The 15,530-nt window shown below is 33.7% G+C and overlaps 1 protein-coding gene across 4 annotated transcripts in view; it reads left to right on the top strand.

The window, feature by feature from the left end:
- CEP126 (centrosomal protein 126) overlaps positions 1-15,530 on the top strand; it is a 140,540-nt gene that overhangs the window by 81,499 nt on the left and 43,511 nt on the right. For all 4 annotated transcript variants that reach the window (XM_069554810.1, XM_069554811.1, XM_069554809.1 and 1 more), the window contains one exon: positions 14,185-14,297. In XM_069554810.1, the coding sequence (XP_069410911.1) occupies positions 14,185-14,297 (113 nt within the window). The remainder of the gene's footprint in view (positions 1-14,184; positions 14,298-15,530) is intronic.

The raw sequence follows: 15,530 nt of genomic DNA, 5'->3' as shown, positions 1-15,530 counted from the left end.
TTTAAGCAAATAACCTAACCTTTGCATAACTAAAATTAGAAACTTTTGCTAACTTCTGTTTTTCCCCATGACTTATTAGTTTAAAAGAGGGAAGACAAGAAATGTGGTTTGATTCTTATCCCATATCATTCTGTTATTACTGCAGTGTTACAGTCAAAATTTCTGTCAAAGTAAGCACAGTGGAAAATATTTGTTTAAATTATTCTAAACAGGTGAATAAATGTGATTATAATACTTTTCTTTATTCTTCTTTAAAATATTTGTTAAATTTAATTGTTATTAGCTAACAATAGGTGTGCCTAACCCTCTCATTATCTTTCCAAAAGAGGGGCAGCTCTGTTTTAATTGGCTATGTATGGAAGGTTTCATATGAAGGAAAAAAATATAGAATTCCTTAAAACATTTTTGAAAATTAGTTCTCTGTGTTATGCCATTGCCCTTAGTAGGCCTGGTTGACTCTTCATGAAGCTACTTTCCTCTAAAGGAATGGACTATAGGCCCATACATTTTTCTACTAGTAGAAATCAGATGACTAGTCAGAAATACATAAGATTTGAGAAAAAAATCAGAAAAGCAACTCTTTCTTTGCCCAAAGGTATGAATAAATATTAAGATATAAAGTGAGAGTTAGTTTAATATTTACACCTTTCTTCAATTAGACCATGAGATTTTAAGAACAAGGGAATTTTTTTGACTTCTTTACCTTATCCCCAGATTTTAACAGTGCCTGGCACTTATTAAGCACCCAAACTTTTCTTAAACTGAATGGATACAGGCCATGTTAGCAGATGGGAAACTAAATGCAAAGACTCTAGTTTTAAACTAGATTTTTAAATATTATTTCTCTCACTAAAGGTTTTGCTTTCTTTTTATCCAGCCACTTCACAGTGTAACTTTAGTTTTCACACTGCTTCCAAAAAATGAAAGCATCATGTAGATTTGATATTTTAAAGGAAATTTTGATAAATAAATTATGATAGTTAACTGTTGTGAATTTCTACTCTTTGCCAATTATAGTAATAAGCGCTTTATACATATTATCTCATTTAAACCTCACAGCAATCCTAACAAATACATATTTTTTAAAACCTCATTTTGCAAAGAAGGAAATAGAATTGCCAAAAGTCAAGAGCTATTATCAATAAATAGCAAAAGTAGTATTTTCATCCAAATATCTATGACTCCTAGTCCCATACTAAAGCTATGGGACTAAAGCTATGTAATAAATATAATTATTAAGAAAGCATATGTCTGAGATGATCAGAAAAAGCACTAAGAAATATAGTTTCCCAATAGCATAAATATAAAAATATATGAAAATTATATTCTCATTCTCTGATAAAAGAAAAAATACATATTGTATATATAATCTGAGAAACAAATATTTTTCTAACATATAATCAAAGTAGGGGCCTTTGTATAAGAAATATTGGAAAATTTTAATATTTTTAGCCATGTTTTTAAAGAGAAATATTGAAATTATATATATCCATACTTTTTTGTTCATTGCTTTGTTTTTATTGAAGTATAGTTGATTTACAATATCATAGTAGTTTCCAGTATACCTCACAGTGATTTAATATTTTTATAGATTATACTTGCATTTAAAGTTATTAAAAGCTAATGGCTATATTTTCCTTTACTGTACAATATATGCTTGTTGCTTATCTGTATTTTACATAGTAGGTTGTATAATTCCGTACCTCTATCTTGCCTGTTCCCCCTTCCCACTTCTCACTGGTAACCACTGGCTTGTTTTCTATACTGTGAGTCCATTTCTGTTTTGTTATATACTTTCTTCCCTGGTGGCTCAGAGGTTAAAGCGTCTGCCTCCAATGCGGGATACCTGGGTTCAATCCCTGGGTCGGGAAGATCCCCTGGACAAGGAAATGGCAACCCACTCCAGTATTCTTGCCTGGAGAATCCCATGGGCGGAGGAGCTTGGTAGGCTACAGTCCACGGGGTCGCAGAGTCGGACACAACTGAGCGACTTCACCTCTTCATATGTCTTATTTTTTTAGATTCTGCAAGAAAGTGATAACAATAGTGTTTTTCTTCTCTGTCTACCTCATTCACTAAGCATAATATTCTCTAAGTTTGTCCAGGTTATTGCAAATGGCAGAATCTCATTCTTTTTTATGACTGAATAATATTCCTCTGTGTGTGTGGGGGGGTGGGTGTGTGTGTGTGGGGGGGGTGGGTGTACCACATCTTTATCCATTCATCTGTTGATGAGCTCTTGCATTTCTTCCATAACCTGGCTATTGTACATAATGCTGCTATGAACATTGAGGTGCACATAGCTTTTTAAATTAGTGTTTTCATTTTCATCATATATATGTCAAGGAGTGGAATTGTTGGATCATACAGTAGCCTTATTTTTAGTTCGTTGAGGAAGCTTCATGCCCTTTTCCATAGTGACTGCACCAATTTACATTCCTACAGTATAGAAGAGTTCCTTTTCTCCACACCCTCTCTGGAATTTATTTTTTGTAGACTTTGTAATGATAACACTTTTGACTGGTATGATACCTCACTGTGGTTTTGATATGCATTTCTCTAAAATTAGTGATATTGAGCATCTTTTCGTGTGCCTGTTAGTCATCTGTATGTCTTCTTTGGAGAAATGTCTATTTAGGTCTTTTGCCTGTTTTGTTTTTTTTTTTAATAGGGTTATTATTTTTTTGCTATTGAGTTATCTGAGCTGTTTACATATTTTAGATATTAACCCCTTATCACAAAGAGTCAGACATAACTGTGCAACTGAACAAGAACAACAATTGGTCATATAATTTACAAGCATTTTCTCCTATTCATGAGGTTGTCTTTTTGTTTTGTTGATGGTTTCCTTTGCTGTACAAAAGCTTTTAAGTTTAACTGGATTTTATTTATTTTTTATCTTATTTCCCTTGCTTTAGGAGACAAATCTAAAAAAATATATTGCTATTATTTCTGTCAAAGAGTGTTACACTTATGTTTTCTTCTAGGAGTTTATGATTTCCAGTCATATTTAGATCGTTAATCCATTTTGAGTTTATTTTTGTACACTGTGTTAGAGACTATTCTGATTTTTTCTTTTACACTTAGCAGTCCAGTTGTCCCAGCACCAATATTGAGGAGACTGTCTTTTCTCCATTGAAAAGGAGAAAAGGTTAATTGTCATAGGTTAATTAACCATAGTGGGTCGGTTTATTTCTCGGCTCTCTGTTCTGTTCAGTTGATCTGTCTGTTTCTGTGCCAGTACCATGCTGTTTTGTTGTTTATTTCTATACTTCTTATTATTGTAGTTATACTTAGAAAATCTAATACTAACAAAACTTTGTATGTTCAGTCATTCAAACATTTTTTAAAACTGTTTTAAATATTAAACATTTCAAGTGAACCCCTTGTTAATACTGAATTATAGTTCTCAGGGCTAAGTCACTTCGTATCTGAATCTGCAACCCCGTAGGCTGTAGCCTGCCAGGATCCTCTATCCACAGGATCTCTATCCACAGAGATTCTCCAAGCAAAAATACTGGAGTGGGTTGTCATTTCCTATTCCAGGAGATATTCCCAACCCAGGGATCGATCCCGCATCTCTATGTCTCCTGTGTTGGCAGGCTGGTTGTTTACCACTAGTGCCACCTGGAAAGCCCATGAATTATAGTTCTGTGAGCATCTATTCATTTTTTCCTACTCTGCTGTTTGCTAGGGCATTTTTAATCTCATAGTCAGTGTACCCAGAGTTGACAATTATGGATGATGTATTGCTCTCTGTTAGCATATCCAAAACTCTCCAGCAAAACTTTCAGTAAAAACTCTTCCATGAGACCCAAGCCATTCAAAGGTACCAACTCCTGACCTTTCAAGTCATTCTCCCCTGAAGATGACTTTGATATCTAGTTCACTGCTGCTGCTGCTAAGTCGCGTCAGTCGTGTCTGACTCTGTGTGACCCTATAGACGGCACTCAACAGGCTCCTCTGTCCCTGGGATTCTCCAGGCAAGAATACTGGAGTGGGTTGCCATTTCCTTCTCCAATGCATGAAAGTGAAAAGTGAAAGTGAAGTCTCTCAGTCGTGTCCGACTCTTAGCAACCCCATGGACTGCAGCCCACCAGGCTCCTCTGTCCGAGAGATTCTCCAGGCAAGAGTACTGGAGTGGGGTGCCATTGCTTTCTCCAATTGTCTTCCTTTATTGGAAAAGTCTTTGCTTTGGTGACTCAGCATTCATGTGAGTGAACGATCCAAAGCCCTGATCTCTCTCAATCCTTTCTCACCTCTAGTGATTTTCTGTACTATTTCTGCCTCAAGTACCCATTCCCTTTGTCATACTTTGGACTGGGTTAACATCAATAACTTCCTTAATTCTAAAATCAGTAATTTAATTTACATTCTTCTTTCTGATTGCAATATGCTTTTTGCACCAGATGTTTTACATCAGTGGAATAAAATACAGTCTAAAAACAGACTCATATTTGAATGCTTGATTTTTGGCAAAGATGGTACTGCATAGCAGGGAAAAAGTACTTGTCTTTTTATTAAATGGTACTGAGTCAATTGAATGATTTTATGGAATTAGTAAAATGACTCTTAGCTCACACCATACACAAAAATCAATTCCAAGTGAACTGTATATATGAATATGGAAAGTGAAAAAGAAATGCTTTTAGAAGATAATACAGGGAATGGGCTTATGACTTTGGGATGGGAAGAGATTTTTTTACATAGACATAAAAAGCACTAACCATTAAGGATAAGACTGAAACTGTTTCATCCAAAACACCATTAAAATACTGAAAAGGCAAACTAAGATATTTATAATGCATAATACCAACAAAGAGTTCATATCCAAAATATATAAAGAACTCCTACGATCAATAAGAAAAAGACATCATAGTTATATGAGTCATGTTTGAACCAACAAAACAAAACCAGTAAGATATATTGTTTATTACAACAGATTGGCTTACATAAATATGGGGAACAGGAAATCTAAGCAAGTACGAAATTTTTAAGGCAGGCCAGGAAGAAGGGCAGAAACTCACAGTAAATATATGAAATTTGCCATTCACAGGCAGAATTTTGTATTCTCTCAAAAAAGACTTACCTTTGAGGCCTTTGACTTAATTGACTCAAGTTCACATGGGTTATCTAGGATAATCTCCATTACTTAAAGCAAACTGATAATAGACTTTAATAATATCTACAACCTTCTCAGCAATACATTAGTGCCTAATTGAACAACTGGGGACTGTAGACAGGTGACATATCAAAAAAACCATCACACCAATTTATTTTAAAGTCAGTATATTTGAATTAGCTTTTCATAAAGCAGGCTTATCAAATGGTCAATTAACATATGTAAAACTTCAGCCTCAGTCCTCAGAAGAATTCACATTAAAATAATTAGATAAAATTACATCTGAAGGACTAAAATTTTTAAACTACAATGCTGTTAAGAAGGATGTGTGATGCCTGGAAGGTCACATCTACTAAATTTGAATATATGCATATCCTATGACTCAGCAATTCCAGACCAGCAGATGTGTGTGTGTGTGTGTGTGTGTGTGTGAATTTCATTCATGTGTAAAACACAAGATATGTACCAGAACTTTCATAGCAGTTTTATAGCCATAATCTAGCATGATCTCAAATGTTCTTCAGTGCTATAATATGTAAAGTAAAAGTTATTCAATGAGTGTAATACCATAATAAAAAATGAATCAGCCACTACTAAGAAACAGTAGCATGACTAAATCTCATACCAGGATATCGTGCAAAAGAAGCCAGTCATAAAAATGCATATTATATTCCATTTCTATCAGGTTGAAGAATAGGTAAAACCATGGATGGGGTTATATGGAAACAGGTAAGAAGGAAAGCTTTTTCAGTGGTAGTAATGTTCTATTTCTTGACTTGGGTGTCTGTGCCATTTGGGTATGTCTACCTGAATACTTAAAATTTGCACATGTTTCTATAGGCAGCTGTGCTTCAGTTTTTTAAAAATCCAAATGATGTTGACATACTAAATACTTTGAAATCTGATTTCAAAAAGAATGCTTTGTTTTCTTCTCCAGGGAGTGTTAAAAATACCTTCAAGGAATCAAAATTTTGATTAGAAAAGATCAAAGATACAATTGAGCTTAGCTCCCATACTTTATGGATGAGGAAACTGATACACACAATGAGATTATATAGCCAAAGAAGACACAAGTAGTTCAAAGCAGAGCCAGAATGTTGTATTGCAGCTGAATTTATTCTTACCTTAGAATAAATCTAGTTTTCATGAGATCAGAAATGTAATTAGAGATACTGAAGCAAATTATTCTAGATATAAATTAGATAGCATTTACTATGTGCCAGTCACTATTGTAACCACTTTACGTGTGGAAACAAGTTTAATTCTCTCAATAACTGTGAGTGAATAATAATACTCCCATCTTATAAACGAGGAGAATGAAGCAGTGAGAGAGCTAATAACGTGTGTAAGTCACATGACTAGGACTAATGGCAGAGCCAGGGTTAAAATTCAGCATTCTGTCTCTATTATCTCTGCTCTTAATTACTTAGCTATTATGCTTGTAATTAAAAAACAAAAACAACAAAAATACCTCTCTGTGTAAGAAGATGGAGATAATCTTATCGTGGCAATTATTTTGAAATACATATGTTACCTACTAATCACATTGTATACCTTAAACTTAAATATGTTACATTGTCAATATTTCACTAAGGCTGAAGAGTATAAATTAATTTTTAAAACTCTGAATAACCACAAATTTTTCAGTGATACACATTTTTAAAATAGTACATTCATCTAACACAGTTTGTCAAAAGTACAGAGTAACAAAAAAGTCATTAATCAAATGAATAATGGCATGAAGATTTAAAATCATCTTTACCAGTTGAAGTGATAAACCAAAACTAAAAAACTATGGTTTAGTAGAGATAACTATAGTCATGTATATGCATTCAATACAATTTTTAAAATGTTTTTATTGGAGTATGGTTGATTTACACTGTTGTTTTAGTTTCAGGTATACAGCAAAATGAATCTGTTATACATATATTCACTTTTAAAAAAATTATTTTCCCACATAGGCCGTTACAAAGTATTGAGCAGAGTTCTCTGTGCTATACAATAGGTCGTTTTCAGTTATCTACTTTATATATAGTTGTGTGTATTTATCAATCCCAGTCTCCCAATTTATCCTTCCCTCTCTACAATTCAATATACTTTTTTAAGTCTCTCAATTGTGAAATGTATCTTACATACAAAATAATGTACATAATATACAAGAACAAGTTAAAGACTAATAATAAAAGAAACCAATGCCCAGTTTCAAAAATAGAAAATCACTGGTACTGTTAAAATCTCACATACCTCGCCTTAGTTCCATCCCTTTTCTCTCTTACAAAATGACACTATATAGAATTGTGTAAATGATTCCATGCTTTTCTGTATAATTTTACCATATATAAATATATCTCAAACAATATATTATTTAGTTTTGCTTTAGTTTTGTAACTCATATAAATAGAACCATTTCATCTATATACCTCTATGATTTGCTTTTTTTCAATTTGTGTTTTGGATTCATTATTATTGATTAGTTTAGCTACACTTCATTTGTGCTTGTTTTGTATTGCATTTCATTAAAATTGCTGTATTACAGTCTATGGAAATTTTTCATTTTCCTACTCCTGGCCGTGTGGGTTCTTTCAGTTTCTTGCCTTTATGAATAGTGCTTCTAGGAACAGTTTTGTACATCTCCTTATACACATGTTGCTGGATATGTGTATTTCAGCCAGGTTAAGTATACTGCTACAGGTAATGCCAAATTATTTTCCAAAGCAATAAATGAGAGTGCCTTTACTACATGCTCACTAAACCTCCAGTAGTAGAACTTTTTAATATTTTCAAAGGTATGGATGAGAAATGGTGTCTAATTATAACAGTTTGCATTGCCCTAGTTACTAATGAATTGAGCATTTTTCATATGTTTATGCACAATTTGCATTTCCTTTTTTGTGAAATGTCTGCTCTTGGGTACTGAGTTTTTCTTCCTTATTGATAAAAGTTCCTTATATGAATATATTCTAGGATTCAACATCAGTTATATGTATTGCATATATTTTCTGCCACTTTGTGATTTGTGTGGTCTTTTTTTTTTTTTTTTGCATTTTGCTTCTATCTATCTAGTTTGGCTTTTTTTTTTTTTTACAGAAGCAAGATATCTATATTGACAATTTTTCTTTAAGAAAAGAAAAAATCAAGACAAAACTAAACAAAAAAGAAAACTTTACTATATCTGTTAGAAACTTAATATAATTTTAGGCAATAATAACCAGATCTTTGGAAGTACTTCAATAGTCTACATTATTTTAAGCTATATATTTTAAGAGCTGTATATAAACAAACTAGAGTAAGCCAGAACTCTGGAAGGAGGGGTTGTTTCTGAAGACCAGTTAAAGGAGCTCAAGCCAGAGAGATATGTACAGGCTCTGTACAAATGTTTGAAGGTTTATTATGTAAAAAAAGGAGGAAACAGAACTAAGTGAAGGGGTAAAATGTGCAAAGATGTTTTCAGCTCAGCATAAGGAAGAATTTAAGCTAATACCACCAACAACTGAGGAAGGTACCCCATGGGGAAGTGGCTCCTCATCACTTAAGCATTCAAGCACAGGTTGATTGTCCACCTCTGAGTACTTTAGATTTACGAGTAAGAGGTTGAACTAATTAACATCTAAGATCTCTTCCAAACTTATAATTTCATGAATGTCTCCAGAATTTCCCCTTGTTTTAATTAACAACACTATAAATTTTAAAATATGTAATACTTTCCTAAAGATTAGTAGCTTTATTTTGAGTTTTGGTAGTAATTCTATCATATTTAGAATTTTCATATGAGACAAGAAATTTGGCGAGAGATGCCAGTACAAACTATGTTACTTTTGCAAAAGTACCTATATTCTCAGCTATTATATTAATTAGTAAATATAATAGTATTTAAGTTCATGTATGTGAATGGAACAAAACATGAACAGTTTTAAGCATAAATTTTCATCTGTTCTTTGGATCAATCTATAATCCACAAAACTGAACATCTACACAAAGAACAATCAAAGGCAAATAATTATGGTACAAATCAAGAAAGTACAAAAGTATTGGTAGATCTTGCCTCCAGAAGATTTATTAACAGGCTGAAGGAAGAGAAGAATTATTGATACAGCAGGCATGTAACCAAGTTAATTTTCATTTAAGATATTTTTCAGTTCAGTTCAGTTCAGTTGCTCAGTCATGCCCTACTCTTTGTGACCACATGAATCACAGCACCCCAGGCCTCCCTGTCCATCACCAACTCCCGGAGTTCACCCAAACTCATGTCCATCGAGTCAGTGATGCCATCCAGCCATCTCATCTTCTGTCATCCCCCAATCCCTGCCCCCAATCCCTCCCAGCATCAGAGTCTTTTCCAATGAGTCAACTCTTCCCATGAGGTGGCCAAAGTACTGGAGTTTCAGTTTTAGCATCATTCCTTCCAAAGAACACCCAGGACTGACCTCCTTCAGAATGGACTGGTTGGATCTCCTTGCAGTCCAAGGGATTCTCAAGAGTCTTCCCCAACACCACAGTTCAAAAGCATCAATTCATCGGTGCTCAGCCTTCTTCACAGTCCAACTTTCACATGACCACAGGAAAAACCATAGCCTTGACTTGAGCCTTGACTTGATGGCCTTTGTTGACAAAGTAATGTCTCTGCTTTTCAATATGCTGTCTAGGTTGCTCGTAACTTTCCTTCCAAGGAGTAAGTGTCTTTTCATGTCATGGCTGCAGTCACCATCTGCAGTGATTTTGGAGCCCCAAAAAATAAAGTCTGACACTCTTTCCACTGTTTCCCCATCTATTTCCCATGAAGTGATGGGACCAGATGCCATGATCTCTGTTTTCTGAATGTTGAGCTTTAAGCCAATTTTTCACTCTCCACTTTCACTTTTTTTAGTTCCTCTTCACTTTCTGCCATAAGGGTGGTGTCATCTGCATATCTGAGGTTATTGATATTTCCCGGCAAACTTGATTCCAGTTTGTGTTTCTTCCAGTCCAGCATTTCTCAAAATGTAGTCAGCATATAAGTTAAATAAGCAGGGTGACAAAATACGGCCTTGATGTACTCCTTTTCCTATTTGGAACCAGTCTGTTGTTCCATGTCCAGTTCTAACTGTTGCTTCCTGACCTGCATATAGGTTTCTCAAGAGGCAGGTCAGGTGGTCTGGTATTCCCATCTCTTTCAGAATTTTCCACAGTTTCTTGTGATCCACACAGTCAAAGGCTTTGGGATAGTCCATAAAGCAGAAGTAGATGTTTTTCTGGAACTCTCTTGCTTTTTCCATGATCCAGCAGATGTTGGCAATTTGATCTCTGGTTCCTCTGCCTTTTCTAAAACCAGCTTGAACATCTGGAAGTTCACGTTTCATGTATTGCTGAAGCCTGGCTTGGAGGATTTTGAACATTACTTTATTAGCATGTGAGACGAGTGCAATTGTGTGGTAGTTTGAGCATTCTTTGGCATTGCCTTTCTTTGGGATTGGAATGAAAACTGACCTTTTCCAGTCCTGTGGCCACTGCTGAGTTTTCCAAATTTGCTGGCATATTGAGTGCAGCACTTTCACAGCATCATCTTTCAGGATTTGAAATAACTCAACTGGAATTCCATCACCTCCACTAGCTTTGTTCATGATGCTTTCTAAGGCCCACTTGACTTCACATTCCAGGATGTCTGGCTCTAGGTGAGTGATCACACCATCATGATTATGAAGCTCTTTTTTGTACAGTTCTTCGGTGTATGTATTCTTGCCACCTCTTCTTAATATCTTCTGCTTCTGTTAGGTCCATGCCATTTCTGTCCTTTATCGAGCCCATCTTTGCATGAAATGTTTCCTTGGTATCTCTAGTTTTCTTGAAGAGATCTCTAGTCTTTCCCATTTTATTGTTTTCCCCTATTTCTTTGCATTGATCGCTGAGGAAGGCTTTCTTATCTCTCTTTGCTATTCTTTGGAACTCTGCATTCAGATGCATATATCTTTCCTTTTCTCCTTTGCTTTTTGCTTCTCTTCTTTTCACAGCTACTTGTAAGCCCTCCCCAGAGAGCCATTTTGCTTTCTTGCATTTCTTTTTCTTGGGGATGGTCTTGATCCCTGTCTCCTGTGCAATGTCACGAACTTCTGTCCATAGTTCATCAGGCACTCTATCTATCAGATCTAGTCCCTTAAATCTATTTCTCACTTCCACTGTATTCCTAAATCATAAGGGATTTGATTTAGGTCATACCTGAATGGTCTAGCGGTTTTCCCTACTTTCTTCAATTTAAGTCTGAATTTGGCAACAAGGAGTTCATGATCTGAGCCACAGTCAGCTCCTGGTCTTGTTTTTGCTGACTCTATAGAGCTTCTCCATCTTTGGCTGCAAAGAATATAATCAATCTGATTTTGGTGTTGACCATCTGATGATGTCCATGTGTAGTCTTCTCTTTTGTTGTTGGAAGAGGGTGTTTTCTATGACTAGTGTGTTCTCTTGGCAAAACTCTATTAGCCTTTGTCCTGCTTCATTCTGTATTCCAAGGCCAGATTTGCCTGTTACCCCAGGTGTTTCTTGACTTCCTTCTTTTGCATTCCAGTCCCCTATAATGAAAAGGACATCTTTTTTGGGTGTTAGTTCTAAAAGGTCTTGGAGGTCTTTATAGAACCATTCAATTTCTGCTTCTTCAGCTGAAGATATTTTTAGAGCTGTTCAAAAATAGGAAAATGGGGACTTTGCAAGATTTTGAAGACAATCCAAGCTTAATAAACAGTATTAAAACTTTATTGGTACCCAAATTATCTCACTATAAGCTATTAACATGTAACATATCTAGCATTTAACATATTTAGCATCCCCATATTAGAATAAATATAATACAGTGTATTTTAAACTATAGGTCATGACTCATTAGCAGGTTATAAATCAGTTAATGAGTAGTAACCAGAAATTTTTAATGAAATATAATTGTAGAATGTTCTAGAGTAAAAACTACCTGAGGGCACTGTGTATTGTAAGAGTAAATATGGTTCACAAAGCTATATGTGCATCACAGGTTACAATGGAAGATATCTTTCTATGATACACAGTCAAATCAAAATTACTAGCATAGAGAGTAAGAGCTATATATCTAGATTTTAGAGATTGTTTGAGCTAAATCTCATCTTTGTCCTTTACTGGCTCTGTGACCTTGAGCAAGTTACTAACCCTTGCCTGTGCCTCAGTTTTTTTATCTATAAAAATAGTGATGATAATAGTGCCTATAGTATAGAACAAGGCCTGGGCAACTATAAATGTTCAACACATTAGCTAAAATTATGTTAGTATTTCTTACTCTAAAAAGTCAGATGTTCAGTTACTAGCCAGCTTTCTTGAAATTTGAAAGCTTTTATGTCTTTGTTGTTATATAGATATAGATATTTACTTATAGTGATGTATAGCAGCATGTATATAATTATATATATATATGTTATATAGAGAAAATATACAGATAATTAGCTATGGTAGCATAAATATCTGTGTTCTTTCAGTAACACAATTTCAGCTAAAAATATTTGTATATTTTTTCCTACCTAAACCTGTATGACAGAAGCACACATATACACTCCCAAGATATTTGTGTGCTTATATACACAGTCATTGAATTTTCCACCTTTCAGTCCAAGAATCTTATTAACTATGTATATTTGTTACTTTGTACTTTAGAACATAATGTTCCTTTTGATTCAAAGATCCTTATACTTGGAGGCTTACTACTCCTTTAAGACCAAGCTTAAACATAACCTCTATGAAAGCTTTCTTGATTCTCATCAAGGCTCTGTGTTTTCACTTAATTCTGTTACAATTTCACATACAGTTTATTCACTTTACTGTAATAATCCATTTAAATTTACATCCATTCTTCTGGAATACTGCAAGAGTTTTTATTGTACCACCACTAACAAAAATGTTGAGCAAATATCACATACATATATACCATACACACATATTACTCTACTAATATATACATTAAGCACCTTAGCCAGAAATAGAAAAAATTTTTAACTGAGACAAGGATGAAATACAGACTTTTAAAATAATTGTTATATTTTGTAGCTTATAAATCATACATTTTTAAATATTTATAAAAATAATTTTACATATTAACATGTAAAATTCTCATATAGTATTAATAATTTCTTAAATGGTTAGTTTCAAATGTCTTATCAATTATGATGACTTCATTCTATATACCATCCTTAGATATCTCAAGGCGTAATACACAGAGTGAGGTTTATTGTTATTTTTTACAATTTTTAGATTTGTGATCCTTTGTTATAATATAACTATACTGTAATTGTTATGTGGCAAAGACTTTGCAATGAGAATAAGATGTGTATCAGCTCTTTCTTATTCGTCTGTTCTTGCGTTATTAGTATTGTCTTTATGATTTTGCAAGACTATGTTTTTAATTAGTCATAGGAAAAATAATAAGTAAAGTAATAATAAAACTTTACATATACAATAAAAGCCCTACAAAAGTCATTTTAGCCTCTTTTCCACTTTGTCAAGATTCATTCATATACTATGAAATATCCATAAATCCAGGGCACACATAAAATTCAGTGCATTGAAGGACACAAAAGAACACTAATGAAGATAACACTGCCAACCTCACACACTTAGAACCTGTGCACTTCCTCCAAGATAACTGTTTACTGTGAGCAATGTGCATACCTTGTATGCATACTATATGCATCTACCTTGCAAACTCACAAGGGTGCCAGTATCAATCATGTTTTACCACAGTAAATTTTAAATTTCTAATTTTTAGATAATAGAAAATGAAATTTTGACATGTTCTTCCTATGCAACAGTGATTTATTTTGCATATCCTGGTGTTCTGCCACAACACTTTAGAGGTCACTGCTCTAAACTATAGACCCCTCAAAAGCAGAAATGTTGTTTAAATCTTTATGGTACCTGTGTCATGCAGAGTACATGTAAGAGAAGTTCAATAAAAGCTTGCCAACTGAATGAATGAAACTTAGGGTTTTCTGTGATGTTTGAAGGTAACTTGGAAGTTTACAGTGGATATATACTGTCTACTCATGTAAATTTTGACTTTGTCGTGGTATTTGTTTAAGATTCTAGTGTTACAAGAAGAAAACGAAGTGTCAAAAATAAGCACAAAAGTCTTTTAGAGCAAAAAAGACAAAACCCTGGATCTGTAGGACAGAAGTACAGTGAGCAGATGAATGTAAGTACAGCATTAGTAGACATTTCTATTCAGTAGTGAAAAATTGCTTGGAAAACAGAATGTTCTTAAAGGTCTGTGCTCTGCCTGCAAACTGTTCCACAACATAAATGATATAGCCAAAGCCATTGTGAAGCACTGGAACTCTATGCTAGGAGCTTATTGTACTATATGTAAATGCTATATTCTAGTTTGCCTAAATGATCAGTTACTAATGAATATTTTAAAGCAAGCTTAAGAAATCACATTATTTTATTTGTTATTATTTATAGTCAGCTCTGGGGAAAAGCTGAATTTATTCACAACAATATTAATATTTAGCTATACATTTAAAAAGGGGAAAAAAGAAAAGTAAACCAGAGCTGTAGAAAATAAAGCAATGTGCTTATCATAAAGACTAATATAGTTCCAGTGTGTTTAAATGTCCTCCTTGAACCTGAACTTCATGGAAGACATGCCAAGAAGGAAAATAGAGTGTTGCATTGTTCTCAGGGATCGATAATGACTTTGTTTATATCACTGAGGCTCATACAGGACCTTGAAGTTCATAATAGATATATTCCTATTAAAAGTCAGCAACAAATAAACAAGAAGTTTCCTGTGCTGTTTGAAATAGAGGCCTTCAGTAAAGGTCAGAAGCATAATAATGTGGATTTAAAAGTTAGTAGAGGTGATTCTGTGAGAGCTAAGTAAATGTGACCTAAATATAACATTTTCTAGAGGTCTAATTTGATCCAAGGATTGTATTTAAAATATTTTTTAAAACCTATGAGTGAATAGCATTAAATGCCACCTCTGATTTTTAATAGAATTGAAAATAGAATGTTTTATGAAAAATTTGTATTTCAAGTTAAAGGTAGAATGTCTTATTGTTTAAATATTGTAGGAACTATTAATTTTTATATGGCTAGTTATTAGTATGGAGAACAATCAATCATGATTTAGCAAAACGAATCATTACTTTTTTTATTTATGTAAATAATCCTGTCACATTACCAGTACATTTTTACTGTTTAATAACAAACATAGTACTTAATTATAAATACAACTTCCTGATTACAAATAGAATAATACCTAATAAGTCCTTCCTTTTTAACTTCCATATCAAACATCTCAAAATCTCTAAAGTGAACAAATTTTTTTCTTTATTTTTTCTTTATTTTTATCAATCTATATTAAATTTATAAGTAATGTATAGTTATTATAACAAAAAAATGAACAAACTGAATTTTAAAT

Source organism: Ovis canadensis, chromosome 15, assembly GCF_042477335.2.
Source record: "Ovis canadensis isolate MfBH-ARS-UI-01 breed Bighorn chromosome 15, ARS-UI_OviCan_v2, whole genome shotgun sequence".
NCBI classification, from domain to species: domain Eukaryota; kingdom Metazoa; phylum Chordata; class Mammalia; order Artiodactyla; family Bovidae; genus Ovis; species Ovis canadensis.
Note: the sequence above shows the minus strand (reverse complement) of the source record. Positions and strands in the feature narration are given on the sequence as shown.